The sequence below is a fragment of the Pristis pectinata genome, chromosome 17 (assembly GCF_009764475.1).
Source record: "Pristis pectinata isolate sPriPec2 chromosome 17, sPriPec2.1.pri, whole genome shotgun sequence".
Taxonomy (NCBI): Eukaryota; Metazoa; Chordata; class Chondrichthyes; order Rhinopristiformes; family Pristidae; genus Pristis; species Pristis pectinata.
The window spans coordinates 11,785,085-11,800,428 of NC_067421.1; the positions used below are offsets into that span (position 1 = coordinate 11,785,085).

General features: G+C 43.1%; 1 protein-coding gene across 6 annotated transcripts in view; it reads left to right on the forward strand.

Moving 5' to 3' along the window:
• Positions 1-15,344, forward strand: part of osbp2b (oxysterol binding protein 2b) — a 279,746-nt gene that overhangs the window by 147,959 nt on the left and 116,443 nt on the right. For all 6 annotated transcript variants that reach the window (XM_052031996.1, XM_052031993.1, XM_052031992.1 and 3 more), the window contains one exon: positions 9,902-10,152. In XM_052031996.1, coding sequence (XP_051887956.1) covers positions 9,902-10,152 — 251 coding nt within the window. The remainder of the gene's footprint in view (positions 1-9,901; positions 10,153-15,344) is intronic.

Here is a 15,344-nt window from a genome sequence, read left to right on the forward strand (position 1 = left end):
GGTGACATACCAAATCTCCTCAAACTCCTAATGAAGTAAAGCCATTGGCATACCTTCTTCATGATTGCATCAATGTGTTGAGCCCAAGATAGATCCTCTGAGATGTTGACACCCAGGAAGTTGAAGCTGCTCACCCTTTCCACCGCTGACCCCTCAATGAAGACAGCTGTACATCGGGCATTCATAGCCTGGGGAGGACCTGTATATCTGGGATGTTCCTTGTATCCTCTCTACAGTGAAGACTGTCTGTTTAATTAATCTGCCCTCTCCTTGCTTTTTATTCTCAATTTCCCAGCCTCATTTCCGGCGGGAGCAATGTTCACTTTGTTACCAACCTATTTTAAATATCAACATAAATTCTCACTCTCTTTTTTCATATTTCTGGCTGGTTTTATCTTGTGCTCTATATTTTTCCTTCCTAATTAATCCTGCAGTCCTTTGACACTCTCCTTTATCCTTTGTTGATGAGCTGCCCCTTAATTCCCAGACCAGAATCAGGGAATGACTGAATGGAACGAACAGGAGCTGAGGTTATGCGAATGGATGCACCTTGGACTGCTTGTTTCCTGAGAATCACAAACCTGGCCTCCTACTGAACTGGAGCCGATCCAGCTTTAATGGAATAAATTAAACTCTTGAGGAAGTGGCACTGAGTCTCTCCAGACAAAATTAAATATTTCTCCATCACCTTATTCAAAGAATGAGCTGGAGGCACATCCACCAGAAAAACATCATGCATACTTTAGCAAATTTTGGATAGGTGCGATTTTTACTAAAAATCAATAGTTCTATTAAACTTAAAGAATAATGCTGTAATTTTAAATGCTGAGTGTTAGTGTCTGCCAGCATTATATTCCTATTTGCCTGAATTTCAGGATGCTCATTTTCATCAAATATGATCGTGGTCTGTACTCGAAATGATGAATGCATAATCATTGACAATTGGGCTAGTGTGTGTGGACCAGGAGTGTGCATGGGTGCCCAGACTACATATATTGATGACAGGAGCCAGTGTGTGTAGCCCAGGAGTGTGTGCTGATTCACTAACTGTTCCAGTGTACATCATAATGATAACAAGTCTGATATGTGTTACCCAGGAGTGCATTTAAGGTATAACCCTGCTCCTATCAAGCCCATGTCAATCACTGCTGAAATTTTTAATCTGCGTTCAATTAAATGCTTTTCTTTTGCCCTGTTAGGATTCGGGCACTGTTCATTGTCCTCAGCACAGCTCACCAACCGTACAGTGTGCTGCTTGCCATCATAAAATATTGAAATTTGTTTGAAGAAAGTAATTTCCAGTTTTATGAATTATATTACAGGATACCTGGCTCTAATAGCAGCAGTGCCTGATTGTAGCTTGCATTTTCATCTTGCTTCTGCTGATTAACATGATGGATGAAACTGTGCCAATAAATAGAAGTAGCGCACTTGGGAATAAACGATTATTCCCCCATGCTTACGCTAATATAACCGGTTACTCTTTCCGGAGCAGTTAATGTCTCTTTTGATAGCTACACCCCAAACAATTGGCTGGTGATGGGTGCGCTGTTCCTAAGCTACAGAGTACCAGAGAGGATTGAACTGTTCCTTTTGAACAGGATAACTAGGACAACCCTAGTTGGATGTATTTCTGATGGTTTCAAGATCTCCCATCTCTAAGCACCTCATCCAGCCTTTCATTCCTATCTCCAGTATTTTCAAAGATAAAAAGTATAAAGTGTTCAAAAATAGGAATATGGATAATTTTTCTCCTGTGTTGTCGCAGCAATTTTTAGGAGACTATTCTTGAAATGCTCCAGGGTTAGCAACTCTAGTGCAGCATCTGAATGAAACACATTCAAGCTGAATACCCACCAGTGATGAATGAATTCTTCTCTGATGATAAGCTACAGTCTGCAGGGCTACATAAATTAGCCCTATCACTGTATTTTGTAAAGTTAGTGAATTCGTGCAGAGTCTCTATCCATGCAGAAAGGAAGAAAGAGAGAGAGAGGGAGGTCTGACACTGGTTAACTTTAATCTCTCGTTCCATGTGAGAATGACGGACGGCTGTTTCAAATCACAAATCTCAAAGGCTTTCTATGAAGTATCCCACATTGTACTCATGGCAGAACTAAGGACAAATTGAGAGGTTCAAATGGGCAAATGGATAGCAGATTAACTAAAGATAAAAGGGCAGTTTTCAGACTGGTGGGGGTAGGAAGTGGTAAGTCACATGAACCATTACTGGAACAATGTATAATAACAATTTAGAAATAAGCCGATGATACCAAACTGGAAATGATTTCATCTCATCTTCCTCAAATAGGCAACCTCTTATGTTTAAGCAGTGATTCTGAATTCTGGATGATTCCACAGGAGGAAACATGCTTCCCACATCCACCTTGTCAAGACCCCTCAGGACCTTTCATGTTCTAATTGCATCCCCACTCTCTTTTCTAAACTCCGGCAGATACAAGTCTGTCCAACCTTTCCTCAAAAGACCACCTACCCATTCCAGGTATTGGCCTATCTTCTGTGTATTTTCTCTACTCTTGCACAAAATGTGGGATTGATCATCCTATTGACTTGAGAAGATAGTGGAGAGGCACATCTTCAACTGTTACAGTACATACTGTGAAAGTACTCTCCCAGCGAAGTTAGGTCGGGAGTTCCATGATCCCGGAATGATGATAAATTGCCATGTGTGTGAGTTGACAAGGTACCTGAAGTGGTGCTGCACCATGAACTTTATTCTTTAGGGTGGCAAATGTTGTGGGTTGAGGAAGTGCGACAAAGGAGCCTTTGCAAGCTGTACAGTGCCTCTGAAAGTACATGGTGCAGTTTGTATGTGTGCTTCTGAGTCACTAATGGAGCTTTACAGGAAGGATGTGGAGGCTTTGGAGAGGGTGCAGAAGTGGTTCACCAGGATGTTGCCTGGATTGAAGGGTATTAGCTATCAGGAGAAGTTGGACATTGTTTTCTCTGGTGCGTTGGAGGCTGAGGGGTGACCTGATAGAAGTTTATAAGATTATGAGAGGCTTAGGTAGCGTAGATGGTCAGAATCTTTTTCCCAGGGTGGAAATGACATTTACTAGCTTTAGGGTGAGAAGGAGAGAGTTTAAGGAGATTTATGAGGAAAGTGTTTTATGCAGAGGTTGGTAGGTGCCTGGAACGAAGTGCCAGAGGAAGTGGTGGAGGCAGATACAATAGCAACATTTAAGGAGCATTTAGACAGGCATATGAACAGGCAGGGAAATAAGGGATATAGATCATGTGCAGACAGATGTACAGTTTAAATTGGCATAGTTATTGGCACAGACATTGTGGGCCAAAGGGCCTGTTCCTGTGCTGTACTGTTCTATGTAAAGACATAGGTAGGTCTAGGAAGGCAGTTCTGCTGAGGGATTATGAGGAGCTCAGAGCAAAATTGAAATGCAGAGCCATGGATGGCATAGTGCTGCAGCTAGCATAGCCGCTGTCTCACAGCTCCAGAAGCCCAGGTTCGATCCTGACCTCGGGTACAGTTCCAGATGCAGTTTGAAAGTGAACACCACAGGATCAAAACCACCATCTTCAACTTAAAAGAGGGCAATTATAATGGCAGGAAGGTGGAGTTGTCCAACATGCACCAAGAAAATGAGCTAAGACACAGGTCAGTAGATGATCAGTGGCAGATATTCAAACAACTTCTCCAGAACACTCAGCAGGAACTTATCCCAATTAGAAGGAGGGATTCCATGAGAAAGAAAACAGATCCAGCAATGAGAGATTAAAACGCTCATAAGAGGGGAGGAAATTGATTTTGAGAGAAAACTTACATGTAGTATGAAATCAAACAGTAAGAATTTCTATGGCTCTATAAATAGGAAGCAGGTGGCTGAGGTAAGTGTGCTTCCTATAAGAAAATAGAAAAATAGGGGGCTATGTGGGAGGGAAGGGTTAGATAGATCTTAGAGCAGGATAAAATGTCGGCACAACATTGTGGGCCGAAGGGCCTGTACTGTGCTGTAGTGTTCTATGTTCTAAGAACGAGGCTGGTGAATTAATAACAGAAAACAAAGAAATGGCTGATGTGTTAAGTCAATTTTTTGCAGCAGTCTTCATTGTGGAGGACACTACAAGTGCCCGTCAGGTAACCGATGGGCTAATTTCAAATAACATGTAAAAATCCTAATCACAAGGGATAAAAGATTAGAGAAGTTAACAGGGCTAATTTGCCAGGATCCAATAACCTGCACCCTAGGGTTTTAAAGGAAGTAGCAGCAGAGATGGCAGAGCCTTTGGTTACAATTTTTCAAAACTCACTAAATTCTAGGGGGGGGGGGGGCGGTACCAGAAACTTGGAAAACAGCCCATGTGACTCCCTTGCTCAAAAAGTTAGGAAGACAGAAGGTGAGGAATTATAGGCCAGTTTAACATTGATTGTTGGCAAGGTGCTAGAATCAATAATCAAAGAGGAAATAACTAATCATTTAGGAAAGTTTAATCAAATCAAACCTATCATGAAAGTTAAGTCATTTTTGGCATTTGCTCAAATTATTTCAAGATATGTCAGGGAGTTGATGGGGGGGGCCTGTAGATGTAGTGTATTTAGATTTCCAAAAAGCATTTGACAAGGTGCCACATAAGAGGCTGGTGCATAAGTTAAGGGCCGAATGTATTGGAGGGAGTTTGTTAGCAAGGATTGAAAACTGGATGTCACATACAAAACAAAGAATTGGTATAAACAGGTTCATTTCAGGCTGGAGGGACGTAACTAGTGGAGCACCCCAGGATCAGTTCTTGGCCCTCAATTGTTTAGTGTTTACATTAATGACCTGAGGGTGGAATGAAATGTAAGGTTTCCAAGTTTGCCACTGAGAAGAATAGATGGAAGGGCCTGTTGTGACAAGGACCTTGAGATTCTGCAGCATGATATAGATAGATTGAGTGATTGGGCAAAAACCTGCCAAATGGAGTTTAATGTGAGGTAAGAGGAATCAAAAGGCAGCTTATTATCTAAATGAAGACAAGCTACAAATGAGTGAAGTTCAGAGGAATCTAGGTATTCTAGTGCATGAATCACAAAAAAATTAGCAGGCAGGTCCAATAAGTAGTTAAGAAGGCAAACGGCATGTTGTCCTTTATTGCAAATGGTTGGAAGGGCTTTAAGAATAAGGAAGTATTGTTGCAGCTGTGCAGGGTGTTGCTGAGGCCACACTTGGAATACTGTCCAAATTTTGGTCCCCCTTACCTAAAAGAGGTTATAGTAGCATTGAAGGAGGTCCAAAGGTGATTCCCCAGGTTAATTCCTGGGATGAGAGGGTTGTCCTGTCAAGAGAAGATACAGTTAGAGTTTATATTCCATGGAGTTTAGAAACATGAGCGGTGATCTTATTCAAATGTATAAGATCTTAAGGGGCTTGATAAGGTAGATGTTTGGATGTTTTTACTGGTGGGAGAGTTACAAACAAGGGGACATGACTACAAAATAAGGGACCAATCACTTAAAACAGAGGTAGGTAGAAATTTCTGGAGCAACACACATGAAATGCTAGAGGAACTCAGCAGGTCAGGCAGTATCTATTGGAGGGAAATGAACAGTTGATGTTTCGGGCTGAGACCCTTCATCAGGAAGGAAAGAAGGAGGGCAGAAGCCAGAATAAAAGGGGTTGGGAGAGGGGAAGGAAATGGTGAGTTGCATGGACCATTGCTGGAACAATGCATAATAACAACATATAATAACAATTTGGGAATAAGCTGATGATACCAAACTGGAAATGATTTCATCTCATCTTCCTCAAATGGGCAACTCTTATGTTTAAGCAGTGACTCCGAGTTCTGGATGATTCCACAGGAGGAAACATGCTTCCCACATCCACCTTGTCAAGATACCTCAGGACCTTTCATGTTCTAATTGCATCACCACTCTCTTTTCTAAACTCCAGCAGATACAAGTCTGTCCAACCTTTCCTCAGAAGGCAACCTACCCATTCCAGGTATTGGCCTATTTTCTGTGTATTTAATGTGGACATTGATCATCCTATTGACTTGAGAATATAGTGGAGAGGCACATCTTCAACAGTTACAGTACATGCCGTGAAAGTACTCTCCCAGTGGAGTTAGGTCGAGAGTTCCATGATCCTGGAATGATGATAAATTGCCATGTGTGTGAGTTGATGAGGTACCTGAAGTGGTGCTGCACCATGAACTTTATTCTTTAGGGTGGCAAATGTTGTGGGTTGAGGAAGTGCGACAAAGGAGCCTTTGCAAGCTGTACAGTGCCTCTGAAAGTACATGGTGCAGTTTTACAGATATATGTGTGCTCTGAGTCACTAATGGAGCTTTACAGGAAGGATGTGGAGGCTTTGGAGAGGGTGCAGAAGTGGTTCAGGGTGAAGAGGGTGAGGGTGGAAATGACTTTTACTAGCTTTAAGGTGAGGAGGGGAGAGTTTAAAGAGATTTATGAGGCAAGTTTTTTACACAGAGATTGGTAGGTGCCTGGAACAAACTGCCAAACACCTACCAACGTCAATGTCCTCTTGCAGGCCAACATCCTCGGGTTTGAAGCCCTAATTATGCATATGTCCTTGTTCGCATATCCAACTCCAGACTCCAACTCCTGGAAATCCCTATCCCAAGACAGCTCAACATGGAGAAGGAATATTTGGGATGGTACTGAGAACCTCAAGTTCATTGACTGGGAATATGTAGTACCCCAGTGTAAGTGAAGGAACACTTCACCTCCCCTATCAAGCACCCCCTGCCCCACCGGTGGCAGAGTGTGCAGTTCATACATTGGCCTCATCAGTCACCGGAGAACCCACAGAAATGGAGTGGGAGCAAGTTATCCTAAATCCTATGGGACTGCTTAAGAAGAAAAGGACACAATGAAGTAATGATGCATTGATGTTGAAGAGCATAAACATTTCCAGTGCTGGCCGGGATGTTTTTCAAGCGGCTTATTTTTCACTGGATGATCTGAACTTCTGGTCTGTTGAAGCTGTATTCTGATGAGGGGAGTGAACAATATTCAGTTCCTGATTTGTGCCTTGAGGATGGTGGGAAGGCATTGGTAGGTGAGGAGGTAAGCCACTGTCCACAGAATACCGTGTCTCTGACTTGCTTTTATAGCCAATTAAGTTTCTAGTCAACAGTGACTCCAAGGAGAGGGTTAGGGCACTTGATGAAGGTGGTGCCATTGAATGGTCAGGGGGCTTGGTTGGACTCAGGTTTTGCAGAGAGTCATTTGTGGGAATTGTCTACCTTGTCGGCTTCAGCCTACTGTCCAGGTGTTGAGTGCAGCACAGGCTGCTTCATTTTCTGTGGAATTGTGAATGGAGCTAAATACTGTCCAGTCATCAGTGAATACTTCCACCCTCAGCTTATAATGTTGTGGGTCTGGGAAGTGTGACAGAGGAGCCTTTGCAAGCTCTACAGTGCATCTGAAAGTACATGGTGCAGTTTTACAGATATACGGTATGTGCGCTTCCTTATAATGGAGGGAAGGTCATTGATAAAGAAGCTGAAAGTCATTCAGGACATGTCAACTCCATGTAATCATTTTAAAAGCTGCATTGTCTGCAAATTTTGTAATAATTTGAGTGAAGTCACAGACACTGTGTTTAAGTAATCAGGTGCTACTACATATGAAATCCATCTCTTAATTTGCACAGATGATTATTTCTGGTCAGATAGGTAGTGATGACTCATTTCCTTCAACAACCACAGAAATGCAAGCTGTTGGCAGCTCCTGACCTTCATGCCTTGATCTACAGTGTCAGGGAGAATTAGAACAGAGGCTTACCCTCTTCAGTCATTCAGTTGTGGGCTCCTGTAATGAGAATTACTAACAGGACAAGGTGCCAAGGAAAGAATGGATAACTGGATAACCTTGTACAAGGAGGGGGAAGGTTGGCAGAGGTGACCCCTTGCACTCCCACTACCCATTTGGCATCTTGACCAGCAAACTTGGATGTTTGGGAAAAAAAACAGGCAAGGTTGAGAGCAGGACCTGAGGGCCACTGGTTGCCAGGAGCAACGGATGATAGCCGCAGATTAGGAGTGCTGTTGGTTCACATGTTCTGTAACTTAAACAGTGATCTGTTATGGTAAGGTTAGTGATTGATGTTAACGTCTTTGCTGAGACAGTATCCATCTGGTGAGCAACATCTTAATTTAGAAGGTTTCCACAAAAGTCCTAGCAGAAGGCTGACAGCTTCCTTGACAGCCACATAATCTCAGTATAACCTACATCAGTATATCATGGGTTCAGATGTACTGTGGCTTTATCATTGCCCCCGATACGGAAGTTAGGTAAATGTGAGTTTTGCTTATATCATTGATGTTAAAAGTTGTCCCCACATTATATCAAGGTTGCACTGTAGCAGGTCAGTGTGTGTGTACACCAGACCTCGGCCTTCCATTCACTTGCAGCTCAGCACAGGGATGGACTCTCTCCCTCTCCCTCCCCAATCCCTTCCTGCACCCAACACGTTCCATTTACTTTATATGCTCTTTGGCCCTTTGGCTCACCTTCTGTCATTGAGGGGCAGCTGATGCTGACTGCAGGAAAGAACCAGACACCGCTGAAACGATAAGGTGTATGCAGTACAGCAAGTTATAGACAGGGGCAAGCACTTGTCATGTTGGCCCCGCTGTGCCTCATGGGGCTCCTGAAATTCTCCACAACCAGTTCTGTCATAGATGGATTAGTTTAGTTGTCCCAGCCATTAAAATTGAAGCTCACCTTGCTTCCTGTTTCATCACTGGGTTGTAACTGGCTTGTGTGGTTTGATCATTTCCCTGTTTCTCAGCGCGATGAACATCGCACATATATTCAATGCTTCTCTCAGTGAAATCCAGAGTCATTGCAGTTGGGAGCAGCTGTTCCGTAGTGGAGGAGATTGGATCAAGTCAGGTTTTCCTCATTGCAAGCAGATGGTGACTCAGTCCATTACAATGTACCTCCTCAAATGGAGGTACACTGGAAGGGAGGAACACTGGAATGGTGGCACACAAGAAGGGAGGAACATTGGAATGGGGTACACTAGCAGAGAGGTACACTGGCAGCGAAGTACACTGGACGGGAGGGACACCTGAAAGGCGGTACACTGGAAGGGAGGTACAATTGATTCCATTATGTAAGGAGACCTGGAGAAGTTGGGATCGTTATCTACAGAGCAAAGGTATTAGGAAGAGGTTTTGTTATAATATTTGTAATGGTGAAGATTTTGATGAAGGACAAGTAACCAGAGGAGTTGATGGCATGTGAGAGAGAATAGCTTATGGCGGATGTGGGGACTAGGACTTCTGGCATTGCTCTGAGAGTTGACATAAGCTGATGGACCGAATGGCATCTTTCTGCATCATGAGGAAACATGGAAGTATAAAATATAAGATATAATGCAAACAGATTTAAAATAAGTGACAACAAAACAGACTGGGAGATGGGAGAGAGATTTTTCTTATGCAATAATTTATGATCTGGAATTCAGATTTATTGGTAACTTTCAACAGGAGACTTGATTTGTATATTTGAGCAGTTCCTTGTTTCTCTAAAAAAAATCACAGTGGTTTTGGAAGAAAGTAGGGGTGAATCTGACTTGGGCAAGATGGGTCAAGTGGCCTTCCTCTATAATTTGCCAAACACCTTTTAATGAAAAAATACTTAGGAATTCAACAAACAAATGTTTCTTGTGTTACTGTTGCCCTGGTCATTCAGTAGACATTTGGGCTTTGTTGTGGGTCAGCTGTGCTTTTGAAGAAATCCATGAGAGAATAAAAGAGGAAAGCATGCCAAAACCAGACAGTGACATAGGTCGCCATCAGATGGGTTACTGTTCTTCTCTTATGCTCTCTGCATCTCTTGTTCCTGTTTTGGAAGTGTCCTAAGTGGTCAGTGGTGTAACTATGGAAACTGTTGCTCCTTCTGTAGATGACTCTGGTGATGAGGAGCCAACCTCGCAGTCTGATAAGAGCGAGCTGCACACCACCCTGAGGACGCTAGCCAGCAAGCTTGATGACCTGAGCCAGTGCAACGACCTCATTGCTAAGCATGGAGCAGCCCTTCAGAGATCCCTGAGTGAGCTCGAGACTTTGAAGCTCCCTGCTGAGAGTGGAGAGAAGATTAAAGCAGTCAGTGAACGAGCCACCCTCTTTCGCATCACATCCAATGCTATGATCAATGTAAGTGAAAGCATTGCTTTATCGGGCTGTAGTTTAAGCTCTGTTTTAATCACCAACAATTACTAATTTGTGCAAGAGCAGCATTCAGAAATAAAGGGGTTATAGATGCATCTCTCCATATAGTACAAGGACAAAGGGGTAATGTGCACCTGAATCTGTTCTGTGCACAGAACAGTAAAATAGGACAAAGGAGGGGAATGTATTCAGCTTTGAGAGAGGGGTGTGATGGTGGGCTTGGCGGAGGGGACGGCGAGTTTCAGAGGTAGGGGAGGCTGGGCAAGCGGGGATCTGGAATATAGGGGTGAGGGGAGAGACTTGCTCGGGTGGGGTAGAGAAATGTTAAGGGGGAAGTGGGGAAAGTAATCATGTCCATGAATTCTGTTCATCCCCTACATTGATACTCCAGAGTTCCATTTTGCGCTTAAATTCTTCTGTTTCCCTGAGCAATTGGCCAGCTAAAACAGAGCAGCCTTGACATCTGCTTGCATGAGTGCCCCTTGAATAATGATTTAAGCTGAAGAGCTCATAACCATACTTCTCTCCATGATATAAGTGCCTTAGATTTAATTGATCATCATCCAGGTATTTGATTAGCATGATTGATAGGGGGAGGTTTAATGACAGCATGTAGTGGATGGATATCCAATTATGTTGTTTGGTGTGAAATGGGACTGTTTTGTGGATGGTTTTTTACTCTCTGCACAGTGGTGTGAGGTTGTTAATCGCTCCAGCAAATTGCCAGTCTTAAAATAACCATGTCTGTGCAAATGCTCACACCACAGAGGTAGGTGTGAGAGATGTCTGAACACAGGACAGGTTGATTCAAAATGTTCACACCAAGAGAATCTCTTTTTTTTTGTTTGTTTGTTTATTTTTCATCGTATTTCCCGGGCTGATGCCTTGACGTTCCTCACGGGAGCATCACAGAACCGGGGATGTAGGTTGGATTCCCAGTATGTTCCACAGCATGACTGAACTGTGGCTGATCTGACTGTTGATGTTGTGCATGAGCCTCATTACCACCTGACATTTTATACAGTCAATTAAAATAAACTTCAAAATAATTATTTATCACTATTGGAATGTTCCTCACCTGTAAACGGATGCTTCTGGACATTTGAGCTGTTTGCTTTGGATCTTGAGCCAACATATTGTCGTGATGAGGAATTAGAGCATTCTTTGTTATTGCTCCTTTCTGCATTAATTCGGCCAGAGCTGAGCTCTGCACCAATAACTGCGACACTACAGCTGCCAACAGCTGGAATTCAGGCTGAAGCTCTGGACCTGTGGCTTCAATGGAGGGGGACAGAAGGGAATTGCATTTACATAGCATAACCTCAAAACAGCGGGGAGCTAAACGGTCACCATTGAAGTGGGGTGCTTTACACTCTGGAAAATATTGCAGCCAATTTTGCACACAGCAAAATCCCACCAGAAACATTGTGATAATAAGGTAATGTTGATTTAGCAGCTCAGTTAAAAAGTAGCTACATTGACAGTGCAGCACTCCCTCAGTACTGCACTTGAATGTTTGAATAAGAACACCTCACATATACAGACAGTAATGAAGTATAATAACTTCAGAGTAAGACATGTGCATCAGGGCACCAACAGGAGCCCCCTTGTTTTGCACTGAGCCATCTCTATGTTCAGGAGCTAGCAGGATATGGAAGTAACACTTCCAGAGCCCCAGATATAATGCCAGTCAAGAAAAAGCAATTAAAGCTTCCACAAGTATTCTGCTGGAATATGTACTCAGAGTACAAATACTCAGATCCCACAAGTCTGATTAGATGGGACAGGGCAATGCTCTGCATTCCAACAAGATGTCCAAAATGAACTGGCCTGGGAATGGCACACAGGTTCTCCTTCCATAGGTTCAGTTGGAAGCTCAAGGAGAAGTAGTTTAAATGGCCATTTTCAGCCATTCGCCGTGATCCTAAAGCCATGGCTGACCTTCTGCTGAAAATGTGCTGGAAGTTTGGAAGAATTGCAACCCTTCACTACTCCCAACCCCAGCACAAAACCAGGCACCAAACTGATATTTGATAATATCTGTGACTGCTGAGTGGTAAAGGTGTGGGCTGATTAGGTGGCTTGTTTACAGTTACGGACTGGGGTAGATTTGTCTTGTGACTGTGAACCCCTTTAGAAAGCACGATCTGTGGATTAAAGAGAGGAGGAAAAAATTTTAGAAAATACGTTAAAATTAGCTGGACGGTAAAAGCAGATTATGTTGAAAGAATTTGGATTGGATGAATGCTAGGTTTCTGGGTGTCCCAGACATGAATCAACCTTCGATAAAGCTCAGCTTTGCTGAGGATAATCACATTTAGAAACTACTGATTCAACACTCTCTCCATTCAGTAATAGTCATTGTTCTGCATTAGATAGTCCTGCACACGATTTACTGCTTGTACCTAGCTTATAAAGAACAGAATTGTTAAGGGGAACTGAAGTTCTTGATTGGATGGAAATCAACCTTAATAAGCACAGCAGCAGCACTTGAACCGGCAGGTGTTTTGGACTGCAGTGAGCATTACTTGAGGCGCCCAAGAAGCTCATTCTCGGCAGTGATACCATAATTTCGATGTCTTGGAAACAGTTTCCCTCCCATGAGAGTCGCAGTTGCTATGTCTTATCATCCCGTGACATTCTGAGGAAAGTCAAAGAAAACTCCAGCTCTGTGACGCTACAGTATATACTAACCACTTATTGCAGAGGATTCAGGTGTGCACTAATGCAATTTATATACTAGTAAGCTTTCCTCTCATGTGGCATTCTGTGATCCTTGATGATTCTGATGTGTTTGAGCAGTGCTTCAGAAGCTTGCTGGAGGCTGCAGCATTGGAATAGCAGTGAAGTGATTGCTGAGGAAAGAAGCAGCTGATTATGGGGAACAAGGCTTCAGCACAGCAACAAAATAATCACTTCTGTTGTCGCCGGAGGATTCTATTCTCGGGTCCCTGTGGGAAGGAGGAGATAAAGGTGACCTTATGTGAGATGGAGAGATAGAGAATCTGATTAGATGCAAAGGAAATGAGGACTGAGGGTTGCAGAGCTAAGAAAGAAACAGTGAAGGCATAAAAGATGCTGTAATTTGATGGTCCCAAGTTTATTCAGTTAACACTTTAGTTTCCCAAATAACAAAATTAATCTTGTTTAATTTTCAAAGCTGTGATATGAAATGTTACTTTCTGTATTTTTAATAGAGTACAGATATGTTCTGCTTGTCCTGGTTGTTGCTAAAATTCGGGTTTTATTTTCTTTGAGGTCACCTTGAGGGAACAGGTTGGATTGTCTGGTCAGTGTTGATTAGGTAAGTGCTCATATGATGAGGGTAGACGTGCATATTGGAGGGAGTGGGATTTAAGCCCAAGAAATAGATAGTCAAAGGTAGGGTGTGGTGTAATGATTTGAGGTTGGCTCCAACCAGGTCACTGGCAGTTTTAATGGAGTTTGGAAAGACCACCCATTCCCAGGAGGTGAGTTGGTCAGTTAAATACTTCAATAAGGCCAGGCACCTCAGATAAAACATCTGTTTGAGATGCTAGCGAAGTTTCCTGAGTACCTTCCTCCCTTCACCACTCTGACCATTCTCACAAATCTCATATCACCCTTGATCTCTCTCTCTGACCCCCCCCCCCCCAATGTGACCATGCCCCACCTCATGATTTGTCCCTGTAAGCCCCAATGACCCCACACTCACTGTCATCCTAACTGTGCCTGACGTGACTTAGGTTTACCTCCTCCAACACACCCTCCCCCCATTCAACAAAGCCTTTAAATCCTGAATCCATGGTCCCTGGCCACAGATCTCTCGCTCTCTTCTCATTGTTCCCCGGCTGGGCCCTGGTACAACTGGTCCTTCTGATCAGCGAACAGCCTCCCTTGTCTGGCAACAGCTCGGAAATGAAACAAAGTTTTGTTAATCAGACCCTCCTATTAAATGTAGCAGGAGCCGAGGGAAATGATTCTTCTATCTTCCCACTTAAAAAGTAACCTTCCTGATCCTGCTCAATTTCATTAATATCAAGGTCAGAGGTTGTAAAATAATTTCTTCCTGTGCCCCACACCAGAGAGGTTTGATTTTCCTGCTTACACTGTATCCTGTCCATTCCCCCACTTTAATTATAAACGGAACAAAAATGATTTGTTTCTATAATTGTGCCCAGTAAGATTGTGGCATGGGCATGTCGTGGCAATAGGCAGATCCCAGTTGAATACTGACGATCCAGGCCATTCAGTCAACATTTGCATACTAACTCTATCACCTGCGCCAGATGTCACTGCTTGGGAACCTCGAATGCATCCATCTGCTTTTGTTCTTTTCTAATGGAATGATAATTAAGGCAGATGCTGGTAATTCATGATTTACACATTTGGCTCCACATCACAGTGGAGAGACAGTGCTCTGTGTTGCCTGGTTTATAAACTCAAGTGAACAATTCTGACAAAGGAACTCTTAGGAATCTCAAAACAATTTTTTAGATTGCGCCCAGAAAGGTGATTATGTCAGCAAAAGTGGACAACTATCTGCAATTCTTTATTGTTCTTCATAAACCTGATCATTTAGGCTGAGCGTAGTCTAGTAATATTCAGGGTTCAACAGCATCTGTCTGCGGATGGTTAATCAAAATTAGAAGTGGCTGTTGGCTTCATTCAATGTTCATTACTGAAACAAAATACGCTGGAAATACTCACTGTGTTAGGTCGCATCCATAGAAAGGGAAACAGTGTTGATGTTTCAGGTTAATGACCTTTCACTGAAGAATTAATTTCTTCTCCGCTGTAGTAGGCCGTATCTCAAATAACGATGTCTGAGTACAGGAAGGAGATAGAGAGCTTAATGACATGGAGTCATGACAATAACCTTTCCGTCAATGTCAGCAAAACAAAAGAGCTTGTCATTGACTTCAGGAAAGGGGGCGGTGTACACGCACCTGTCTACATCGACGGTGCTGAGGTCGAGAGAGTTGAGAACTTCAAGTTCCTGGGAGTGAACATCACCAATAGCCTGTCCTGATCCAACCACGTTGACACCACGACCAAGAAAGCTCACTAGTGCCTCTACTTCTTCAGGAGGCTATAGAAATTTGGCATGTCCCCTTTGACACTCACCCATTTTTATCGGTGCACCATAGAAAGCATCCTATCTGGATGCATCACGGCTTGATATGGCAACTACTCTG